The following is a 23940-nucleotide window of genomic DNA, read 5'->3' on the forward strand; positions in this document are numbered from 1 at the left end:
TACAGTGCGGGAGACCTGGGTTTGATCCCTGGGTCAGGGAGATCCTCTGGAGAAGGAAATGGCAACCCACTCCAGTACTCTTGGCCTGGAAAATGCCATGGACAGAGGAGCATAGTAGGATACAGTCCATGGGATCGCAAAGAGTTGGACATGACCGAGCGACTTCACTTCACTTCACTTCTGTATTTTTATTTACTAAATCTGTTCACCTTAAATGTTGAACATTTAGGCTATTAATAATGGGTCATAACATTCTCTTATAAACACTTTTCACATTGGCCATATTTTAATTTATATTATGTCTTCTTACACAAAATTCTAGTTTGAGAGACTTAAAACATCATTTACTTAGATTTACCATATGTGAATTTGATAATCCTGATGATTTTACTTAATATTAAACATTAAAGGTATACCACATTATCAAAGTTTTACTTTTACTCACAATAATATTACACATAGATTTAACACAATTTAAAAAATTGTTATTTAAAACAACATAATTCCCTTTTACAAAAGCAGCTTTATATAAAACATTTGACTTAAGACTGTCATTGCTATTTATGCCTTTGAATGAAATTCCATTCTTTGGCCTCCACTGTCCAGAAACAGGCACTTTTCAGCTTGCTTTCTTTAATGAATATTTTGTAACAAGTTCCTGAAGTTTTCTAATTCTTTCACACTTGTTGAAATTCTGTAAACAAAATAAATTTCACTCAGAAACTATTTTAGATAACTTTTCTCTACAAGTTATTCACTTTGCATTTTCAGAACACAGAAAAAAATGTTAATTTATTTCAGCAAACATAAAGGTGCATAAAACATTTAATCTGTTTTGATGCACTTTTGTTCTTAATTTGACATATTAAAACTAAGATAACATTCCCCAGAAATCAGTTATTTTTAATTAGTCACAACTAAATATTAAAGTTTCAAAGTACAAAATTATAAAGTGCTTAAGTATTGTATCTTTAAGTATTCATAAGTATATTCATATGCTTATTATTTAAAGTATATAAGTATATACTTTATACCTAGATATAAAGTATAGGTATATACTTTATAAAGTACATAGCATTAAAATGTGTATTCTAAGTATGCATAAGTATATGAACACTTAAACTAATCAATTTACCATATTTATTAAATATACAAAGAATCAAAGCCTTTGGACTACAAAGAGTGAGAACAGTAAATGTGTGACCAAATTGTTTTCACTAACTTTTAGTTTGTTATTTTAAGTATATTTTAGCTCTGTTCTCCACCATGAAAAAAGTAGCAAAATACTCAAATATAACTGTCAAGCTTTCGTGTACTAAAGAATGATTTTGAAGGTCAATTATTAAATCAATTTTTTAAGTGAAGAAATATAGTCCTTAGAAAATGTTAGTTTTTTTGTTTTGTTTTTTTTTTAATAAATCTCTGCATTCTTTAGGTATGATAGGCCAGGAGGAAATGCATCTGTACTTAAATTTTATAATGTAAGTTCCTAATTTTAAGCTTATTTTCTAATCATTTTGATGAAAATTATTTTTAAAAACATGATTAGCCTTTTTACACAATGGCAAATTCACAAATTTTATATGTACACCTACATTACACAACATGATTTTTTCTAGGACCTTCAAAAAAACATTTGGATAGCACATAGATTAGAAAAAGTTTACAAATTCTGTAAGATGAATACTGAAGCACTCAGTGAATTAATAATGATTACAAGAGTCAAGAGGTGATAATAAAGAATATCATCTAATGATTGCATGTATCTACAAAGTTAAAGTATTTCATAAGATCACAGAATTCTGTAGTGAGATAATTTCACTAAACTGGATATTTCTTACCCAGTTTTATCTGAGATCATATGTGTTGCATTAGACGTACTTGGCTAGCAAAAAAAATTTTGGTGCAAACTAACCTTCCAAATGCATTAAATAATGATACTATTTCTTGTCTGGTTAGATGGAATTCATAACTGGGTCCACTTTCTGGCATATTTGCAATAAGTTTCTCAGAAAACAAGATCTTCAGAGCAGTGCCCAAACCCTGAGTCTATAATAGAAATAAGAAAAAAAGAAAAATCAGAAAATTCCTTGTGCAGAGAAAGAAAACAGTATTGAGCTTGATATGCTTACCTGAAGCTTTCCCCACAGTCGACATTTCAAACAACCAACACAATCCATGATTCTTGAAATATTTCTAAAATGCAGTCGAAAATCCTCCTAAAAATAATTTAAAATTTTATTAAGATGTAGTATATGGTCAAATACTAAGTATCTCTGAGTGCCTTCTATGTGCCTCACTGTATGCAAAGCACTGGAGAGCACCAAAGAAGGGAAGAAAACTGAAGTCAGTGTACACGGAACACCTCCTACACACCAGAATCTTTACACATACAATTGTATTTCACCTTCACCACAAATGCAAAAGTGAAAGTCACTCAGTCGTGTCTGACTCTTTGCAACGCCATCGACTATACAGTGCATGGAATTCTCCAGGCCAGATTACTGGAATGGGTAGCCTTTCCCTTCTCCAGGGGATCCTTCCAACCCAGGGATCGAACCCAGGTGTCCCGCGTTGCTGGCAGATTCTTTACCAGCTAAGCCACCAGGGAAGCCCAAGGTGTTATTACAATCTACACCTAATGAATTAAAAACATAAGGTCCAGAGAAGCTAGGTAACTTGCCCAAATTCCCATATCTAGTAAATAGCAAATCTAAACCCCAGGACTGCCTGCCTCCAAAACGAGACTATCTGTAAATATATACAAAGTAAATGAGTTGAAATGTTCTATTGTATGTGATTATTAACCACATGTCAATATCAGGGGAGGGGGCAGAGGTTGTATGACATCATTTACCAAAAAAGAAAAAAAGAAAGGGAGAAAGGAATAAATAATGGAAGGAGCAACAAGTAAAAACCTTTGGTTTCATAATAGTTAAATGAAAGCCCTTCTCTCTGGTATTAGGAAAAACAACCAGATCTTTTACCATTTATTATTATCATTCATACTTTATTATCATACAAAAATCTACAGAATAGAGTGAAATCCATGTACCCTCCACCAAATTTCAGAGAGAAACTCATTAAACTCATCCAAAAACAGTACGTCTTTAAGGGGTAAGGAAGAAAGAAAGGAAGCCAAGAACATATCCTTCTTTCACACCAGTGGAAATTATTAATTAATTCTCCAATGACTCCCCTGTCCTGAATTTATAGTGGAATCCCAGGCTTACAGTACTTGAAGCAGGAAATCTGACATACATTTCAGATGAAACATTCATTATATCAAATGGCCTATAATTTGATAATAATTTTGTTTGCTTGTTTTTATTGTGCTAAACCACACACTGAGCTCAATCAGAAGAGAACATAAGCAAAGATCTAAAAATGGGAATAAATCAGCAAAGACTAGAACCTACTATTCAAAGCAGACCTCAGTTCACTCTGGAGACAAGTCTTTCCCCAGATGCATCATTCAGCCTGAGACTGAAACAGTCAACAGATTGTAAAAGATTTATAATGAGGTCCCAGGTCTTATATCTTATTAATTTAATACAAAGCCCAAATTATTAATATTAAACGTTACCATATGTTAGCAATATTCTATATCGTGTATTTCTATACCCTTTAGAATAAGTAAGAGGTAATTCCAATTTTCAACTTTTAAAAAATATTTACCCAGAAATATTACTCTAAGTAGATTTTTGGTGATTTGAGGTTTCCTTTAAACTTGTATTTCAACTTCAAATTAAAGAAAACTCACACTTTTAACAAGAACAACAGAAACAGCACTAAAATTACTCTGAAGTTGATGTTCCCATCCTATGAGGTGCTGACCTCTGGAGTATTTATAGTTAGTGTAAAAGTCTATAAAATCCCTGAGTAGACAAGTATTTGTATATAGACAGAACAAATAGCTCACATGTACACACTATAAATTTCCAAATGGATATAAATGTTATGGTCAATAAAACACAGCTTTTACTTTACAAGTATCAATAAATGCATGGTGGATTTTGGCAGTTATATTTTCACTAATAAAACACTATTATCATGTGGAAAGGCGTGAAAGCTCTTGACTTATACTTTTAAAGCTTGGAAGCCTCTAAACAATGGGCATGCTTTTGTACAGTGTCTAAACTCAGTATCTGAATCTGTGTTCACTAATTCAATACTTGAATGTGGCAGCTCTTGAGTCTTTGTATGACATATATGAAGAATAAATGTGGTTGCTTAACAAGAGTCAAACTAACATTGTAAAATTAAAACCAAGCACAAATGCTTAAATGAATGTAATATAAAAGAACCAAATTAATAAGCTAGAAATTTACTAGACCAGAACAAAGAGAAAATCCTTATGACTTCCACAAATAACAATCCATGTCCAATAACCTGAGTATATTCTAAAATTAACTCAGATTAGAAAAATGTATTATCCTTAAACAGACCCTAAATCACTTACAAATTCTCCTTGTTAATACACATAGTTTTAAGATCAATACTAAAAATTACAGTCAGTGAGGAGAATGATCAAACATTCTGTGGTTAAACACTGTGATCTATATTCAATGAAACCAATTGGCTAAAACACAATTCTCATCCAATTCTCAGATGTTTTATAAGCCTTCAAGTGAGATCGTATTCTGTGTTGAGGTGAACACTCAACACTTCTCTTTCATACAAGTCATCTACTTACAACCATACACTGATAGAGTGTAAAGGAGACAAGAGATATTAAAATAAGCTTATGTGACTGTTCAAATCCGTGATGTTCCCTATAAACTACAATTTCAAAAAAAAGTTAGTATCAGTATCAACAAGTTTCCTTGGTGTTTTATTCTTTTCTTGTAAAAGGACTCAGAAAAATTATGTGTGAAATTTCATAGGATATCAAAGCTGAGTATTTCAGAGTTTTGATAAAATTAAAACAATGTGAGAAATATTTCTAATCTTCACAATATAAAACAAGTAGATGTCAAAACATTCTCTCCATAAACCAGCAAGTGTACTAAAAATAAGACAGATATCAAAAATAGTAGGGGGAAAAAAGTCATTACAGCATCTTCCCCCTCACTTCTAAGTTCCTGGAAGCTGTTTGGGAGGTTATATAAGCACTGAGGTATGTATTTCTAGCAAGAATGCTTTAAGTAGGAGGTAGATGGGCAGTCAAAAATAACTATTATCTAACAGCAAAAAAAACAAGAGTGCAAAAAGTATTTTGTTTGCAAGCTATAAAAAATAAGGTTCTTTCAATATCAAAAGAAAAAAAAAATTAGAAACGAAGGTAGACTGTCATAAATATTCTGATGACACCAGATCAAGCCCACTTCTACTGAGGACCACCTGCTTTACTTACCTATACCTTTATAATTGAGAACAATAATATAATTTTATTTAAGTCTTCAAAGTGAAAGTGAAAGTCGCTCAGTCATGTCCAACCTTTTGCAACCCCATGGACTGTACAGTCCATGGAATTCTCCAGGCCAGAAGACTAGAGGGGGTAGCCTTTCCCTTCTCCAAGGGATCTTCCCAAGCCAGGGATCGAACCCAGGTCTCCCACATTGCAGGCAGATTTTTTACCAGCTGAGCCACAAGGGAAGCCCTTCTAAGTCTTCAAAAAGACTTAGAAATCCCTTGAGGATGGAAGCCATCTCTCCCTTTAATGACAAAAATCACACTCTACACACAATGAGCATTTAATAAATCTTTTCAGTGAAATTTCTTATTTGTTGTATTTTGAGGCAAATAGGCACAAAGATGGTCTTGCCTGGAGTCATACCTCCATTAAGAGGCAAGACAAAGACCAGAACCCGTCCTGTGCGAGCTCAGGTCTTCTGTTCTTCCCAGGACTGCATGCTGACGGACCTGAATGCCTTTGTGTGTGCAGTCACTCACTGTGTCCGACTTGTCGTGACCCCATGGACTGTAGCCCACCAGGCTCCTCTGTCCATGGGATTTTCCAGGCAAGAATACTGGAGTGGGTCGCCATTTCCTTCTCCAGGGGAATCTTCCCAACCCAGGAATCGAACCCGTGTCTCCTGAATTGTCAGGCAGATTCTTTACCACTGAGCCACCTAAGAAGCCCTAGATGCCTTTAGTTCCCAGGGAATGATATGAATGACAAAGCAACACTATGCCTGCTCCCCCTAAAGAGCATCGTATAATTTAGCCAAAACTATTTTCAGAATTCTCTCCAGCAGAAGACAGTTTCTGCTTCTCCAGCTCTAGATCCCTTTCCTTTCATTCGTAAGCTCTATTTACTACACGAGAGAATCAGTGTGAAATGAAACCCTTCTGTAAAGAGTACATTCACACACACATTTCCGTTGTTATGTTGAAAACAACAGACTAAATCTTAAGTTGGACCTGCTTTTGGACTTCCTCTTATTCTTGAGGAAAAGAAAGATTATGACTCTGATTTTTTCTTATAATTTCAAGAAGTATATTTGGATTTACTGTCAAGAATAAAAACATGGCCTTATAGTCATATCTGCATGTGAGTTTACATTTAAAAATTAAAGTATAAAATTATTACCTTTAGTTTGTTTGCTTCTTTTTTATTCCCAGCAAAAAATGAATTCTCATCAAAATGCAAAGGAAATGACCTGCATTAAATAAAACATATTCTCTGAATAAAACAAAAAAAAAAATCATTTTCATGTATTATAAAATATTAAAAGTCCTGCTAATACAACATTTTGCTGGTCAGTGATGAATAATACAACAGAGTAGAACAGATAGTAAAAATCAAAATTCTGATGCCCCCAACAAATTCTTATCCTCAATATACAAGCTAACTGTATAACATTAGGGCCCAAAACCAACCTGTTCAACTAAATATAAAAATAATGCAAGTATCAAATACCAAAAGAATGGTTCTTAAAACTAAAAATATGCACCTCTTAGTACAAAATCAAAATGAAAATAAAACCAAAACTCAATTTTAAAAGACCTATGAGCAAAATTAGCTTTTAATTATTTTTTAGATAATTTTCCTTTAAGTTGATTACTTAAGAATTTAATTTTGGATATCACTTGTCACTCTACTTATTAATATATAAGTTGTATGAGTTGTAATACACAATTTACTTGATTTCATGAAGTATTTCCAGAAGTAACATTTTGTTTTCTGCATCCTGATCTTTATTTCCAGTGAAGAGTTGAAAATCTGGGCGCTCAAAGAATGGAACCACTTTAGATAAAGCCCTTAATTCTATTAAGTAGAGAAAATACAAGTTCTTAAGCCTTCGTGGACCTTCTCCTTCAGTTAATATTCCATCAAATCGCTGTTGAAATTCTGTAATGTTGTGTCCCCATTTTTTTTCCAACCACGTATCTGAGAAGAAAGAATTAAATATTAAAAAGCGAATTTTAAAATTAAGTTTCATTGTACTTATATTAGGTTATTTATGCTTGAAGAAGCTGATTTTATTTTATATTTTAAAATGTATAATCAATACAACCATGAAAACTGCTTTACATAATTGAGGCTTTAACAGTTTCATATTAATATTTTATCTTCTAGAACCCATACTTAAAAGGAAAATAAACTCAATTACTTTACTGAGAAACCAGGACTAATCCAATCAAATTTCTGAATATAAATATATTCATAAAACCAAGATACAGAAGTCAAAGATGACTATCTGAAATTACTAATGAGTTTGAAGTCCTAATTAAAGTTAATATGATTTTGTTTCTAAGAAGTAAGAGATACTTTAATTCTAGAATAAACATGTTACTGATGAAAATCCAACATGCTCTCATTTTTCAACAGCCTTGTAAAGCATGAAAAGCAGCAAAAAAAAAAAAACAAAAAACTCTTTTACCCATTAAACTGCAGGCCTGAAGCTGACATGCAAACATAAGGATTCAGATACAGTAGTGTCTAATGAAAACAACTTTGCTCTTAGGAGCTATTTCAATTCCCACAACAAAACAAAAGAACATTTCCAAAGTGATGTGTATGATTTTGAACAGCTTCTTAAAAGAAAGTGAAGACTGCTAAGAAAAGGCTGAACTTTTCCTGATAATGTCCACAGTTCCTACATTCCTGATTACTGCCACCTAGGAATTAATTTTTCCTGCCTAATATTCAACAGGGCCAATCTTTTCCCATCCAGGTGAACACCAAGAACATTTTAAGAATATTCGAAATTAAGTGTGGTAAAGTGAATAAAAGTGACTATCATATACCTTGTAGAAGATACCGTGCACTCAAATGCACATTAATGCTTGCATGGAGGCCAGATATAAGTCTGTAAAATGCTCTTTTCTCTACGCAGAGACCTACAAAAGGTAATGTGGAAATACAAATTTCATATGTGAAACTTGTAAGATATAAAATTAATTTTATGTGTATTTTAAAATGAAAAAAAAATTAACTTTGTTTAAAAGTGTCCAATTACCTTCTAGCCAACTGTAAAAAGTATTCTCTGAAATTAAAAGAAAAATAAGTCACAAGATTATAAAACTGCCAAAATATACATTTTTCAAAAGTTTTAAAATATTATAGCAAATTTGTGCCAAACAGCAATTTAAAGGTCCCAGTCTTGTTTGCAAAGGAGAAATGTTCTTGGTATGGATTCACTTTAAGCGCCACTCAGTTGCTCAGTCTTTAGAAGGCTTTAGCATTGCCTTAGGCGGCCCTAGCCTTATAACTTTCTGGATAAAGTGTTTTATATGAGGTCAAAACACAGAAATTAAATAGTAAACCTATATATGGAAAAATACTTAGCCTTAATAACAATTCATGTTATAAAAATTAAGAACACATTATATACTTTTTAAAATGAGAGAAGTCAAAATTATAAAATTTGAAGTATATTATTAGTCTATAGCTGATAGTATTTTATGCCATGCAATATTTCAAAAGAACAATTTAAGGAAATGTAACAAAAACCAAATATCACTTATATTCTATGATCTACAGCAATCACTGTTCATATACTTAGACCTGATAATTGCTCTTAGAATTATGCTCTAAAGAAATAACTCAAAATGGAGGTGGCGGGATAATACGTAGAAAGATGATTATGTTCTACATAATTTTTAAAACCTGAAATAACTAAAATGCACAGCAAGGCCTGGGCTAACATGATAGAATACTATGTACCAGTTACCATGATTGAATAATATAAAACTTAAAATGCCAAGCGTGTGGAACACAGACGATGCATGGAAAGGTTTGTTTGAAATAATATGTAAAAAGGCATAAGAAACATTATACCTATGTGAACATTCTATGTCTATATCTACTAGAGAGGACAAACATTGTACTATCTGGTCCTTTTCACCAAAGTTGTTTACAGTAATATTAATAATGAACCAAACAAGCATAAAAGTAATGGAAGAAATGACAAATAGAATAAACATGCATTTATATATTTACAGATTACATAAAAATTTCAAACATTTGTGTCAGAAAACTTTATAAACACAAGCAAAATGCAAACAAACTGAGTAAAATGTATGTTGCAAATGCAACAAAGGATAATATCTTAAGTGTATAAAAAGTTCATACACGAAATAAAAATGCCAAAGCACCCATTAAAAAGGGTGAGTAATATGAACAGAGAATCCATAAAGGAAAAACACAAATGGTAATAGCAGATAAAAATTGTTCTGTCACACTAATAATAAAAATGCAAATTAAGCATATCTTGTACAACACAGGGAACAAAGCAAATATTTTTAAATAACTATAACTAGAATATAACCTTTAAAAATCCTGACTCACTATGTTGTACACCTGAAACATATAATACTATACATCAACTATACCTTCATTAACAAATAAGTTAAAATGCAAATTAAAACTGTAAAGACAGAACTTTAAAGAATATGAACTTAATTTAGACAAGAGTCAGGTAAAACTAGATGGCACAATGACTGGAAGGGGTGTAAATTATTAGCACACCCTTTCAATGACAAAAAGGATCTTCTGGTCATATGTATCAAGAGCCTAAAATGTCCTTATCCTTTGATCCAGTAAATCCATTTCTAGAAATCTAGGTTGTTATGGATGAATGTTTGTGTCCCCCCCTAAAATTCATATGTAGAAACCCTAAACTCCCTCTTCCTCCCCCCACCATATGATGGTATTTGGAAGTGGGTGTTTGGGAGATAACGAGGATAAGATGAGGTCATGAGGGCGGGGTCACCATGATGGAATCAGTATCTTTACAGCTATCTGTAAGCCTGGAAGAGGGCCCTCCCCAAGAACCAAATCTGCTGGCACCTTGATCGTGGACTTCCCAGCCTCCAGAACTCTGAGAAAATCAATGTCATTTATTTTAGCCACCTAGGTTATGGTATTTTGTTAGAGCAGCCTGAGCTGATGAGGACACAGACTGAGAAAGCAAGTTGACATGCTAATAATAATATATAAAATCCTAATGTATATATTACAAAAATATTAGTATAAACATGAAAATAATAATAATTATCAAAATGTTAGCAGAGAAGAAGTATGAAGTAGTTAAAAGCATAGACCCTGAATCAAACTGCCTGATTTGAATCCCAAATTCTGCTACTTACAAATCATATGGTTTTAGCTGAGTTGCTGAACCTTTCTGGGATTCATTTTCTGTCTATAAAAATGGAAATAAAAATCCTAACAAAATGTCCTGGAATTGTTGGAAGGATTAAATAAACTCATATTTGCAAATTACTTTGAAAAGTACTGGCATGTCTTCTTAGCCATTATTAATGTCAATTATTTTGGGGTTGTGGGATTACAAGTAATTTGTTTCCTTATTGGGAACCTCTATGTTTTGGGTTTTGTTTTTTTTTTTTAAGTTAGGACCTAGTCTTCCAAAGGAATTTCCATTTAGTTTTATAGTCCTGAAGTAGATTGTCTGTGAATATGATCCAGTTAGATAATCGCCTAATATGTCAGCTTTCATATTTTACCAGAATGAACACTTAAAATTACACTCATAAATAAGATGTTTTCTCTAAGGATAGCCTCTACAGGTTAACCATCTTTACTTTCATAATGAGACAGGTTAAGATCTTGAAATGGTATTAAAAAACTGAAATAGCTTCTTTTTTCTTTTTTCTATTTTAAAATGTTTATTTTATTAAATTTTTTAAAATAAACCCTTGTGTTGAGGGCTGACTTTCAGTAGATAGCAGTGAGGCAGCTGCTCTGCTACATACGAAACCCTGACCCAGAAGCAGGTCATCTACCAATGGTTCAGCCCCAGGTTCCCCATGAATGTGTGGTGCATGATGGGTGAGGGGGCGGCCGCCTTTCTGGCCATGCCCCATGGCCCAGGAGGAAGGGCGCTCTGCACTGGTGAAATAGCTTCTTTTAATGTAGCCAGAATATAGCATAGAACTGGGAACACCCAAGGTGGAATAAAGTTATTCATAACTGGAAATTATAGGATCACCACTAACAGTAACAAAATATGAGACACCTTTGCAAAAATAATCATACACTAAAGAATTTCTCTTCCAAATAGTATAGTTATGATTCAGTATTTTATTTAGCTGCTACCATTACTATACAATAAAATATAATAATAAAAGAAAAAGTTATAAGACTTTAAGATTCTGTTATCTAAAGCAACCTGTAAAAATAATGCTCAGAAGACAGAGAATATGGTGGGCTTCCCTGGCTCAATGGTAAAGAACCCACCTGCCACTGCAGGAGACATGGGTTGGATCCCTGGTAGGGAAAGATCCCACATGCCACAGAGCAACTAAGCCCGTGCACCAAACTACTAAACCCACGTTCTAGAGCCCAGGAGCCACAAGAGAAGCCACGGCAATGAGAAGCCCATGCACCACAGTTAGAGAGTAGGCCCTGCTTCCTGCAACTTGAGAAAAGCCTGCATGGCAACAAAGATCCAGCACAGCCAAAAATAAATAAATAAATAAATTTTTTAAAAAAGAAGAGAATTTAGAGTGAGAGAAAAGTGATCCTTTACATTTTAACAATCTCATCTAGCTAGAGTAAAACTACGTACTGCTGAGTCTTCTCATATTGCTAAACATATGGCCTTAAGGAATAACAAAAATCATTTCAATCTTATTCATAAAGCAAAAATACTCTCAAAAAGACACAGTAAATCTAAAATATGTTAAAACTTGGGGCACTACAATAACTTAAAGCGCTGGCAATGATATCTACACCCAAGAATCAGCACAGGCTTGGAAGCCAGTAGATCAACACTCTGATCATACCTCAGTTCAGTTCCGTTCAGTCGCTCAGTCATGTCCGACTCTTTGCTACCCCATGGACTGCAGCATACCAGGCCTCCCTGTCCATCACCAATTCCCGGAGTTTACCCAAACTCATGTCCATTGAGTTGGTGATACCATCCAACCATCTCATCCTCTGTTGTCCCCTTCTCCTCCTGCCTTCAATCTTTCCCAGCATCAGGGTCTTTTCAAAGGAGTCAGCTCTTCACATCAGGTGGCCAAAGTATTGGAGTTTCAGCTTCAACATCAGTCCTTCCAATGAACACTCAGGACTGTTCTCCTTTAGAATGGACTGGTTGGATCTCCTTGCAGTCCAGGGGACTCTCAAGAGTCTTCTCCAACACCACAGTTCAAAAGCATCAATTCTTCAGCACTCAGCTTTCTTTATAGTCCAACTCTCACATCCATACATGACCACTGGAAAAACCTCAGCCTTGACTAGATGGACCTTTGTTGGCAAAGTAATGTCTCTGCTTTTTAATATGCTGTCTAGATTGGTCATAACTTTCCTTCCAAGGAGTAAATGTCTTTTAATTTCATGGCTACAGTCACCATCTGCAGTGATTTTGGAGGCCAAAAAAATAAAATCAGCCACTGTTTCCATTGTTTCCCCATCTATTTGCCATGAAGTGATGGGATCAGAAGCCATGATCTTAGTTTTTTGAATGTTGAGCTTTAAGCCAACTTTTTCACTCTCCTCTTTCACTTTCATCAAGAGGCTCTTTAGTTCTTCTACACTTTCGCCATAAGGGTGGTGTCATCTGCATTAATGAGGTTACTGATATTTCTCCCGACAATCTTCATTCCAGCTGGTGCTTCATGCAGCCCAGCGTTTCTCATGATGTACTCTGCATATAAGTTAAATAAGCAGGGTGACAATATACAGCCTTGACATACTCCTTTTCCTATTTGGAACCAGTCTGTTGTTCCATGTCCAGTTCTAACTGTTGCTTCCTGACCTGCATACAGATTTCTCAAGAGGCAGGTCAGGTGGTCTGGTATTCCCATCTCTTTCAGAATTTTCCACAATTTATTGAGATCCAAACAGTCAAAGGCTTTGGCATAGTCAATAAAGCAGAAATAGATGTTTTTCTGGAACTCTCTTGCTTTTTCCATGATCCAGCAGATGTTGGCAATTTGATCTCTGGTTCCTCTGCCTTTTCGAAAACCAGCTTGAACATCTGGAAGTTTACAGTTCACATATTGCTGAAGCCTGGCTTGGAGAATTTTGAGCATTACTTTACTAGCGTGTGAGATGAGTGCAATTGTGTGGTAGTTTGAGCATTCTTTGGCATTGCCTTTCTTTGGGATTGGAATGAAAACTGACCTTTTCCAGTCCTGTGGCCACTGCTGAGTTTTCCAAATTTGCTGGCATATTGAGTGCAGCACTTTCACAGCATTACCTTTTAGGATTTGAAATAGCTCAACTGGGATTCCATCACCTCCACTAGCTTTGTTTGTAGTGATGCTTCCTAAGGCCCACTTGACTTCACATTCCAGGATGTCTTGCTCTAGGTGAGTAATCACACCATCGTGATTATCTGGGTCATGAAGATCTTTTTTCTATAGTTCTTCTGTGTATTCTTGCCACCTCTTCTTAATATCTTCTTCTGCTGTTAGGTCCATACCATTTCTGTCCTTTATTGAGCCCATCTTTGCATGAAATGTTCCCTTGGTATCTCTCATTTTCTTGAAGAGATCTCTAGTCTTTCCCATTCTATTGTTTCCTCAGTGATCATGCCTAGAACCTTCCTATGGGTGACCCAGCAGATCCCAGATTCAGTCAATAAAGAAGAAATTTTCCCTGACAGAGGCCAGGAAATGCCTCACTTTCACACACACAAAATGTATGAGTGAATTATCGGAGTCTGAGGCAGCCTGTCTCTACTGTCTGATCCCAGGCACAAAGAGTCATTTTTCCTTTAACCTATGCTGTCCCTGTCAGCATCTTAGATAAACAAATAAAAAGTAACTTCTCAAGTCTCATGTGTGGGAATAAAAAAGAAGTTTGCCCACAAACCTCTGAATATAAGCAAATTCATATCAGTTATGTATGATAAAGAAATTATACTTACCTTCACTTTTACCTGAAAAAAGAAAACAGAAGTTATATTATTGAAAACTCCTTCCAGAGGCCCCTTTTAAAATGCTACACTTCCATTACTTTTAGTCCATCAGTTCACCCACACAGATACCATCTGAGAGTGATATGCTTGTGAATGCAACTCTTTCTGGTCATAAAAGGAATTACGCCTAATTTAACTAAATGGCCTCATTTCCAAGAGCCTGGATAGAGTAGTTTCAGCTTGTTCAAGATTTAATGTGGGCTGACAGGAAAGAGAAATGTAATCTATCATCTAAGAGTACTCTTAAACATCTCAAGGACTCACAGTTATTTGGCTGTCAGAGCCTTTTTACTTATTTATTTATCCTATAGCTATAAGTCAGTGTCTGCTAAGGATCTGTGTTTTTGCTTCAAAACTCGCAGAACTGACGTTATAAAAATTTACCTTATTCAGCAATATTTTTAAAGACTATGTGTAAGATCCAAATACGCACAGTCCAGCAGTTTGTATGCAGCTGCTCATTAAGTGCTGACAGACTGCCTTCATTTTGCCACTTTTATTTAATGCCATCATTTATTCAAGTACCAGATGCTCATTGCAAATATGTTATAAAGATATGACAAAGACAAAATAAAAAATATCATTCATAACTCCCTGTGCCCAAAGATAAATACCATTTACATTTTGGTAAGTGTCTTTTTTCTTTGTACACAGGATAGTGAGATATCATACTAATTATGTTTTTATAAAAAAATATATTAATACATACTGTCTAATACCTGCTTCTCCTAAATGTGCTATTGATCACCACTGATATAAACGAAAACAAAATTTTCAGCAACATTAAGAATGGCTATATTCCACTATATAAAAATACCATAACTCATTTAACCAGTTCCCTGATGATAAATACTGATGTTGTTCCCATTTATCTTTAAAATAAGCAAAGGTGGTTAATTAACTTATCAGATCATAATGTGACTGACTTCACTTAAGAGTGAAGATCATCTCTTGCCTAGGAATTTGCATCTCATCTGATATTAAATCAATAGTTTCTACTGAGTACCATATGTGACTTCATAAGCCGTGTTTAAAGACATTCTTTCATTTCTAACCTAAGAATGACTAGTCTGCCAACATTTATGGAATGATGCAATCTCACTGCTTTCCAGAAGTAAATTTCTGTTTGTTGACTCTATAAGATCAGCAGTTTTTCAAATAAATTTTAAAAATGAAAACCATTCCACATTTGCTAAAAGTACATCAAAGAATTCATCAGTAAGCATATACTCAGAAAACACGGATATGTATTTCCTAGGGAAAAAGCCTGAAATCACACACTTAAAATGGTTTATTCAACAAACTATTCTGCCTATTATAGACTGGAAAGGTTTGTGACTTTCAATTTTACGTCCCCTCTGCACCTATTCAGTGCCTGCTGCTGCTGCTGCTAAGTCGCTTCTGTCGTGTCCGACTCTATGCGACCCCATAGACGGCAGCCCACCAGGCTCCCCTGTCCCTGGGATTCTCCCAGGCAAGACCACTGGAGTGGGTTGCCATTTCCTTCTCCAGTGCATGAAAGTGAAAAGTGAAAGTGAAGTCGCTCAGTTGTGTCCGACTCTCAGTGACCCCATGGACTGCAGCCTACCAGGCTCCTCCATCCATGGGATTTTCCAGGCAAGAGTACTGGAGTGGGGTGCCACTGCCTTCTCCAGTGCCTAACACATAGTAAATAGTGGATAATCATTTGTTGAAGGAACAAGTGATTTTCATTACTGTAGACAAGACCATTAAATGAGGAGGGCGATTTTCATTGATCATTTAACTATTCCATCTATTATGTTTCAGGCTCTTTACTAAGGGATGAAACCTAGAAATGCTACTCATATGTCCAAAGTACTAGGGTAGATTAACAGATACATGGTGGTGGTGCTGGTGGTTTAGTCACTCAGCCGTGTCTGACTCTTTGCAACCCATGGACTGCAGCCCACCAGGCTCCTCTGTCTATTGGATTTCCCAGGCAAGAATACTGGAGTGGGCAGCCATTTCCTTCTCCAGGGGATCTTTCGACCCAGGGACTGAACCCGAGTCTCCTGCTTGGCAGGCGGATTCTTTACCACCGAACCACCTGGGAAGCCAATAAATACATAAATAGTAGTAAAATAATGCTAGCAAATGGAAAGAGCTGAAAGAGGAACAAAATAATACATAAGATCATTTTATGAGGAGAGAAAGATTACTGCCAGTTAGGGGAGATCAGAGAAATTGATGGGGTGGGCAAGGAAGCATTTAAGCCAGACCCTGAGTATAAGCAGAAAATGAAAAATGTTAATGAAATATAAAGTCAACTGAATTTGAAATCAGACTCCCAAGATATACAATAATTTCAAGTTTTAGGAAGAAGTGAGGCAGAAGTTTTTTGGATATTCATTGAACTAAAAGATGAGTAAAAATAACTGAAAGCCTGAACACACACATTCTGCAAAAATATATAAAAAATGTATAATTTAAACTTCATCCTATGATAGTCTAAATTCATTACGAAAATATTCCTTACTAAAGTGTAAATATTTTCAACACCAATTTCTCTGCAAGAATGAGTCATAACTTCTGTGAAAACAGGAATATATGATCTCAAACACTCCTGCCAATCCTTATCTTGCCTCCTCCTTCCTTCTAACCAAAGTTCACTAGCTGATAAATAACAGTGCAAATAAATTACTCACCTTGACCAGAAGCCAAAGGATTTAAAGGTCTTTTAATTGTCTGTGGCCTAGAAACAAAAAATTACAGTATAAAATATAAATATGTTACCCTTCATGCTATAATTAGTCAAGTAAAAGTGAAATTACCTCAGAAAGTTTTTTACTAATTATGTGCATGCACGTGTGCTCAGTCACTTCCGTCGTGTCCGAATCTTTGCAACCCCAGGGACAGGCTCCTCTGCCCACGGGATTCTCCAGGCAAGAATACTGGAGTGGGTTGCCATGTCCTCCTCCAGGGGATCTTCCTGTCCCAGGAATTGAACCGCATCTCTTATGTCTTCTGCATTGGTTAATAACTATATCTAAAATCAAGCTATTTTACTGATTTTATAAAATATTTCTTTTTTCTAACTGCTATAAGGGAGGATGGTTATTTGTTTTAGTGATAAAGTTTCTGATCGTTTCCCACTGTAGCAGCCAAAAAGTCATTTCATAATCATTTCTTCAAACAAAGGAAGATAAAAAACACCAGTCAAGCTCTTCTCCCAGTTACTAACATATTTTTATATATGTTATATACATGTGTGTGTCATAAAATATACTCATTTCAAAGACAAGCAGGAAAAAAAGGCAAATACTCAACACAAGCACTAAAATAAAAAGGGATAAAAACAGTTGTGGTTAGACTATTTTCCACTTTGATAATTTTAAGTCTATCAATTTGCTCTGTGGCCATCAAGTTTGTTATAATTTTAACAAAGATGGTTTTTAATAAGTTTTAGTAAGTTTAGAATAAGTTTTAACAAGTATTTAATAAGAAAAAAGAGAATAATGTCACTAAAATGTTTTTAAATCCCAAACTAAATTCATTAGTATCACTACTAGAGTATAGGGATCATTTTAATATACTTTATTTATTTTACAATTGCACAACTTGAGACACTTTGAGAACAGAACACGTAAGCTATATTTTAACATAATTTTAGTGCCTCCTACACTGTTTATATTTTAGAAATATTATGCGGACAATGATATAAATCAATTAGGAAACAATAACTAATAACTAATACAAAATCTAACAAATACTTTAGTTGGGCTCTATTTTAGTTTATATTAAAAAATTAGGAAAAAACTCTAAAATAAGTCAATAAATTCTATAAATCAAACATTCCTAATAAGAGTCAAGAAAATTTAAATGAAACACATGGCAGAAATGAGTAAATAATGAAAACTCTCCACTTTCTAAATTGCAGAAATTCTGCAAGTCAAAAAAAGAAACTGCTGATCTCAAATGCTTATATTTTACACAAAAAGTAAAAAGTATTTTTGCCACACTTGGGAACCCCAGAAAATTTCCCAGAACTATCCCCACCTCTGAGATAGCATAACACCCATGTGCACACACATGTCCCTTCCAAAACCCAATAAGTACCCTGTTTACAGCCTAGAGGCCTACAAGTGGGTAAACTTGAAGCATGTCTCAGTCTCCCACTGTTCCAACTGACAGCTTCCACTGTAGTCGGTAGGAGGACAAAGAGGGTTCTTCCACTTACTATGTCTTTGGCACTAGACAAATCACTTAACCTTCCCAAGTGTCAGTTTCTCCATCTGTAAACAGTGATGACTAAACACCAAGTTGTTACAAGGACTAAGGAGGAAAGGCTTACAACATATTTAACACAACGGCACATCATGAGTGCTCAGATAGTACTTATTTATAATAAGTAATATTTTTCTCTGAAAAGAACGTAACTTTAATTTGAAAGCAGGTAAAATAACCACAGCAACAAAAAAAGAGGAGTATAGAGCACCAAAAAGAATATGCAGCTATATACCCTAATTTATTCCCTGCACTAACTATATCATCTCTCTGGCTCTAGGTTAGTTCACCTGAGATTCTATAACCCACTTAAGGAACATTTGAGAAATGCCTACAACACTCACATAAAAGTCTAATACTATTCTAAGTCTTTTAAAAAAGAAAGAAGTATTTGTTGACATGCATGTCTACATGTTTCCCCAGAGGGAAACTGGATTAATGAATGAATATGTTACTATGTCCAAATACATCCTTTAATAAAGTGAATTTGATTTGTAATTTTAAGTCATTATGATTCTGTTTGTTTATAAAGAGAAATGAGCACATCTTTCAGGAATTTTGAAAGGAAAATGACACATACTTAAAACAGTTTTCTTCATAGATGACATTCCATATCTTCCAAGCATCTGGTCCCTTGTAACCCGTGTAGCGCTCAGGATTAAGGAGCAAATCAACATATTCAGCATCAGGAGACTGTATATCTGTAAAACAAAATGTTTTATAATAATCTTTCTTTTTTTTCAGTTACCTTAAAAAGCTAGTATGACAGACTGTATTGCATTGATTCTAAGGCACTACAAATGTTAACAATGCATTTGGGACTTAAAAACACCTTTTAAGGAGAAAAATACAAGGGAAAAGAAGAAGGAAGAAAAACATCCACATTAAATTACACACCAGTGGCAAAAGCATCCTGCTTTTACAAAGGAAAAAAAAAAGAAATATGTGAATTACAGAATTTCACTTTCATGCATTGGAGGAGGAAATGGCAACCCACTCCAGTGTTCTTGCCTGGAGAATCCCGGGTCGCACAGAGTCGGACACTACTGAAGCGACTTAGCAGCAGCAGCAGTAATTCGATTCCAGTAAGCTATCCAGGCAAAGAATATATGTACATTTCCCATCACATTAACCACAAGCAGTTCATAAGTAACTGAGGTAAGTGAAGACGTATTAGTACCACACAGTTTGTTACCAAATACTTCCTTTTTACATGACCACTACAAAGCTGTCCCAAAGGTATAATCCTAAATATGCAAAAAATTATAAGCAGGATGATATTTGTATCAGTATTATTTATAAAAGGGAAAATTAGAAGCATCCTAAATGTCCAACAGAGCAAAGCACAGGCTCTGGAGCCAGAGTACCTGGATGAGAAGACTGGATGGCATCATCGACCCAATGGACATGAGCTTGGACAAACTCTAGGGGCCAGGGACAGGCAAGTTTGGTATGATGTAGTCCATGGGGTTGCAAAGAGTTGGACACAACTGAGTGGCAGAACAACAAACGACCTACTACTTATTGACCTTGAAACCCTGAGCAAGTCATATAAATTCTCTATGCCTCGGTGTCCTCATTTGTAAAATGGGGATAATACTCATAGTGTTACTGTGAGACTTAAAGAAGTTTAAAGATGCAGAGTGCTTAGAACAATAATAAGAATAAAATAAATATTAACTAGTGGTATTAGAAGATCCTCTGGAGAAGGAAATGGCAACCCACGCCAGTATTCTTGCCTGGAGAATTCCATAGACAGAGGAGTCTGGTGGGCTATAGTCCACAGGGTCACCAACAGTTGGACACAACCAAGCAACTAACACTTCCATTTCCATTTCCACTGGTATTATGATATATAATAGACCACTTTACAATCAAGAGAACTATTAAGTACAAAGGCAACCTAATAAGATGAAAAGATAAGCACTACAGAAAAGATAATTATAGATATATATGAAAACCACACCAAAATTGGTGGGATATTGGTTTCTCATATGTTCTATAAATTTGTATAATGTATTAAAACTTTAAAATGAAACCAAAAAAATATGACCCCTAGTCCTCCAGTTGCCTTATGGAATTAGTTAATAATACAGTAATAACTAATCTATAAAGCCTAACAGCATGAACTAACAAAGAATGAGGAAGGGAGTGAAAATGGCCTCAAAGCAACCAAAGTGGATGACAAAAATCTGAGCCGAAAGGTGCTTACATGACAATCCATCGAGCTCTCTACAGTATCTACTTCTCATTTTAAAAATTAAGATAAAAAAATAAATAAATAAATAAAAAATTAAGATAAACGAAGCTTGGTTATTTTTAACCCAATTCACAGTTCATTAGAGTCATAAATTAGAAGGAAATTTGCTTCTGGAAACAGCACAGTGATAGCACCTAGAAATAACTGAGAGTTCAAGGTAAAAGTAGCAATTAAAATAACTAGAAATAAAAATAAAAACTTTAAAAACAAATCTGTATGGAATCACCTAGTTTAGGAACAGATAACTCTGTTCATCTCAATTATTAATAGTACTATAGAGATTGCTTCAGTATAGCAAATTATAATAAATTTATAAAAAATAACACTGGCTTTCAAAATATATAAATAATACTCAGCATTTAGTATTTTAAGACAGAAAACAAACCACCAAAGAATGATTAAATTTTTAATATTCTGCCTCATTAGAGATAAACATTAGCTGACTCATAATTTTACTTATGACATACTTCATCTCTCTCCAACTTCATTTTATAAATTTATTATAACCATATTTTGCCAGATGACAAAAGCTCAAATTTCTAATTAAGATTAGATGTCAACTACAAGAAAAAAACGATTAAAAATACAAACACATGGAGGCTAAACAACACGCTTCTGAATAACCAACAAATCACAGAAGAAATAAAAAAAGAAATCAAAATATGCAAAGAAACGAATGAAAATGAAAACACAACAACCCAAAACCTATGGAACTCAGTAAAAACAGTGCTAAGGGGAAGGTTCACGATAATACAAGCTTACCTCAAAAAACAAGAGAAAAATCAAATAAATAACCTAACTCAACACCTAAAGCAACTAGAAAAAGAAGACATGAAGAACCCCAGGGTTAGTAGAAGGAAAGAAATCATAAAAATTAGGGCAGAAATAAATGAAAAAGAAACAAAGGAGACCACAGCAAAAATCAACAAAGCTAAAAGCTGGTTCTTTGAGAAGATAAATAAAATAGACAAACCATTAGCCAGACTCATCAAGAAAAAAAAGGGAGAAGAATCAAATCAACAAAATTAGAAATGAAAATGGAGAGATCACAACAGACAACACAGAAATACAAAGGATCATAACAGATTACTGTCAGCAACTACATGCCAATAAAATGGACAACGTGGAAGAAGTGGACAAATTCTTAGAAAAGTACAACTTTCCAAAACTGAACCAGGAAGAAATAGAAAATCTTAACAGACCCATCACAAGCACGGAAATCGAAACTGTAATCAGAAATCTTCCAGCAAACAAAAGCCCAGGACCAGATGGGTTCACAGCTGAATTCTACCAAAAATTTAGAGAAGAGCTAACACCTATCCTACTCAAACTCTTCCAGAAAATTGCAGAGGAAGGTAAACTTCCAAACTCATTCTATGAGGCCACCATCACCCTAATACCAAAACCAGACAAAGATGCCACAAAAAAAGGAAACTACAGGCCAATATCACTGACGAACACAGATGCAAAAATCCTTAGCAAAATTCTAGCAAACAGAATTCAACAACATATTAAAAGATCATACATCATGACCAAGTGGACTTTATCCCAGGGATGCAAGGTTTCTTTAATATCTGCAGATCAATCAATGTGATACACCACGTTAACAAATTGAAAGATGAAAACCATATCTCAATAGATGCAGAGAAAGCCTTTGACAAAATTCAACATCCATTTATGATAAAAACTCTCCAGAAAGCAGGAATAGAAGGAATATACCTCAACATAATAAAAGCCATATATGATAAACCCACAGCAAACATTATCCTCAATGGTGAAAAATTGAAAGCATTTCCCCTAAAGTCAAGAACAAGACAAGGGTGCCCACTCTCACCACTACTATTCAACATAGTTTTGGAAGTTCTAGCCACAGCAATCAGAGCAGAAAAAGAAATAAAAGGAATCCAGACTGGAAAAGAAGTAAAACTCTCACTGTTTGCAGATGACATGATCCTCTACATAGAAAACCCTAAAGATTCCACCAGAAAATTACTAGAGCTAATTAGTGAATATAGTAAAGTTTCAGGATATAAAATTAACACACAGAAATCCCTTGCATTCCTACACACGAACAATGAGAAACCAGAAAGAGAAATTAAGGAAACAATTCCATTCACCATTGCAATGAAAAGAATAAAATACTTAGGAATAAATCTACCTAAAGAAACAAAAGACCTATATATAGAAAAATATAAAACACTGATGAAAGAAATTAAAGATGACACAAATAGATGGAGAAAAATACTATGTTCATGAATTGGAAGAATCAAGAATCAATCTTGATTCATGAATCAAGAATCAATCAATATAATGAAAATGAGTATACTACCCAAAGCAATCTATAGATTCAATGCAATCTATCAAGCTACCAACGGTATTTTTCAGAGAACTAGAACAAATAATTTCACAATTTGTATGGAAATACAAAAAACCTCAAATAGCCAAAGCAATCTTCAGAAAGAAGAATGGAACTGGGGGAATCAACCTGCCTGACTTCAGACTATACTACAAAGACAGTACTATCAAGTCAGTATGGTACTGGCACAAACAGAAATATAGATTGATGGAACAAAATAGAAAGCCCAGAGATAAATCCATGCACCTATGAACACCTTATCTTTGACAAAGGAGGAAAGAATATACAATGAAGAAAAGACAATCTCTTTAACAAGTGGTGCTGGGAAAACTGGTCAACCACTTGTAAAAGAATGAAACTAGAACACTTTATAATGCCATACAAAAAAATAAACTCAAAATGGATTAAAGATCTAAATGTAAGAAGAAACTATAAAACTCCTAGAGGAAAACATAGGCAAAACATTCTCTGACATAAATCACAGCAGGATCCTCTATGACCCACCTCACAGAGTAATGGAAATAAAAGCAAAAATAAACAAATGGGACCTAATTAAACCTAAAAGCTTTTGCACAACAAAGGAAACTATAAGCAATGTGAAAAGACAGCCTTCAGAATGGGAGAAAATAATAGCAAACAAAGCAACTGACAAAGAATTAATCTCAAAAATATACAAGCAGCTCCTGCAGCTCAATTCCAGAAAAATAAATGATCCAATCAAAAAATGGGCCAAAGAATTA

General features: G+C 34.6%; 1 protein-coding gene across 4 annotated transcripts in view; it reads right to left on the reverse strand.

Moving 5' to 3' along the window:
* Positions 1-168: 168 nt before the first annotated feature.
* Positions 169-23940, reverse strand: part of ERO1A (endoplasmic reticulum oxidoreductase 1 alpha) — a 50869-nt gene continuing 27097 nt past the window's right edge. For 2 of the 4 annotated variants that reach the window (XM_025296347.2, XM_025296345.2), the window contains 10 exons: positions 19165-19285; positions 17006-17052; positions 14289-14300; positions 8409-8435; positions 8197-8289; positions 7090-7336; positions 6536-6605; positions 2133-2219; positions 1916-2049; positions 169-694 (listed from right to left, as the gene is read on the reverse strand). In XM_025296347.2, the coding sequence (XP_025152132.1) occupies positions 634-694; positions 1916-2049; positions 2133-2219; positions 6536-6605; positions 7090-7336; positions 8197-8289; positions 8409-8435; positions 14289-14300; positions 17006-17052; positions 19165-19285 (899 nt within the window). In that variant the 3' untranslated portion in view covers positions 169-633. The remainder of the gene's footprint in view (positions 695-1915; positions 2050-2132; positions 2220-6535; positions 6606-7089; positions 7337-8196; positions 8290-8408; positions 8436-14288; positions 14301-17005; positions 17053-19164; positions 19286-23940) is intronic. The other 2 variants (XM_044925436.2, XM_025296346.3) reach the window with 1 other exon arrangement.

The sequence above is a fragment of the Bubalus bubalis genome, chromosome 11 (genome assembly GCF_019923935.1).
Source record: "Bubalus bubalis isolate 160015118507 breed Murrah chromosome 11, NDDB_SH_1, whole genome shotgun sequence".
Lineage (NCBI taxonomy): Eukaryota > Metazoa > Chordata > Mammalia > Artiodactyla > Bovidae > Bubalus > Bubalus bubalis.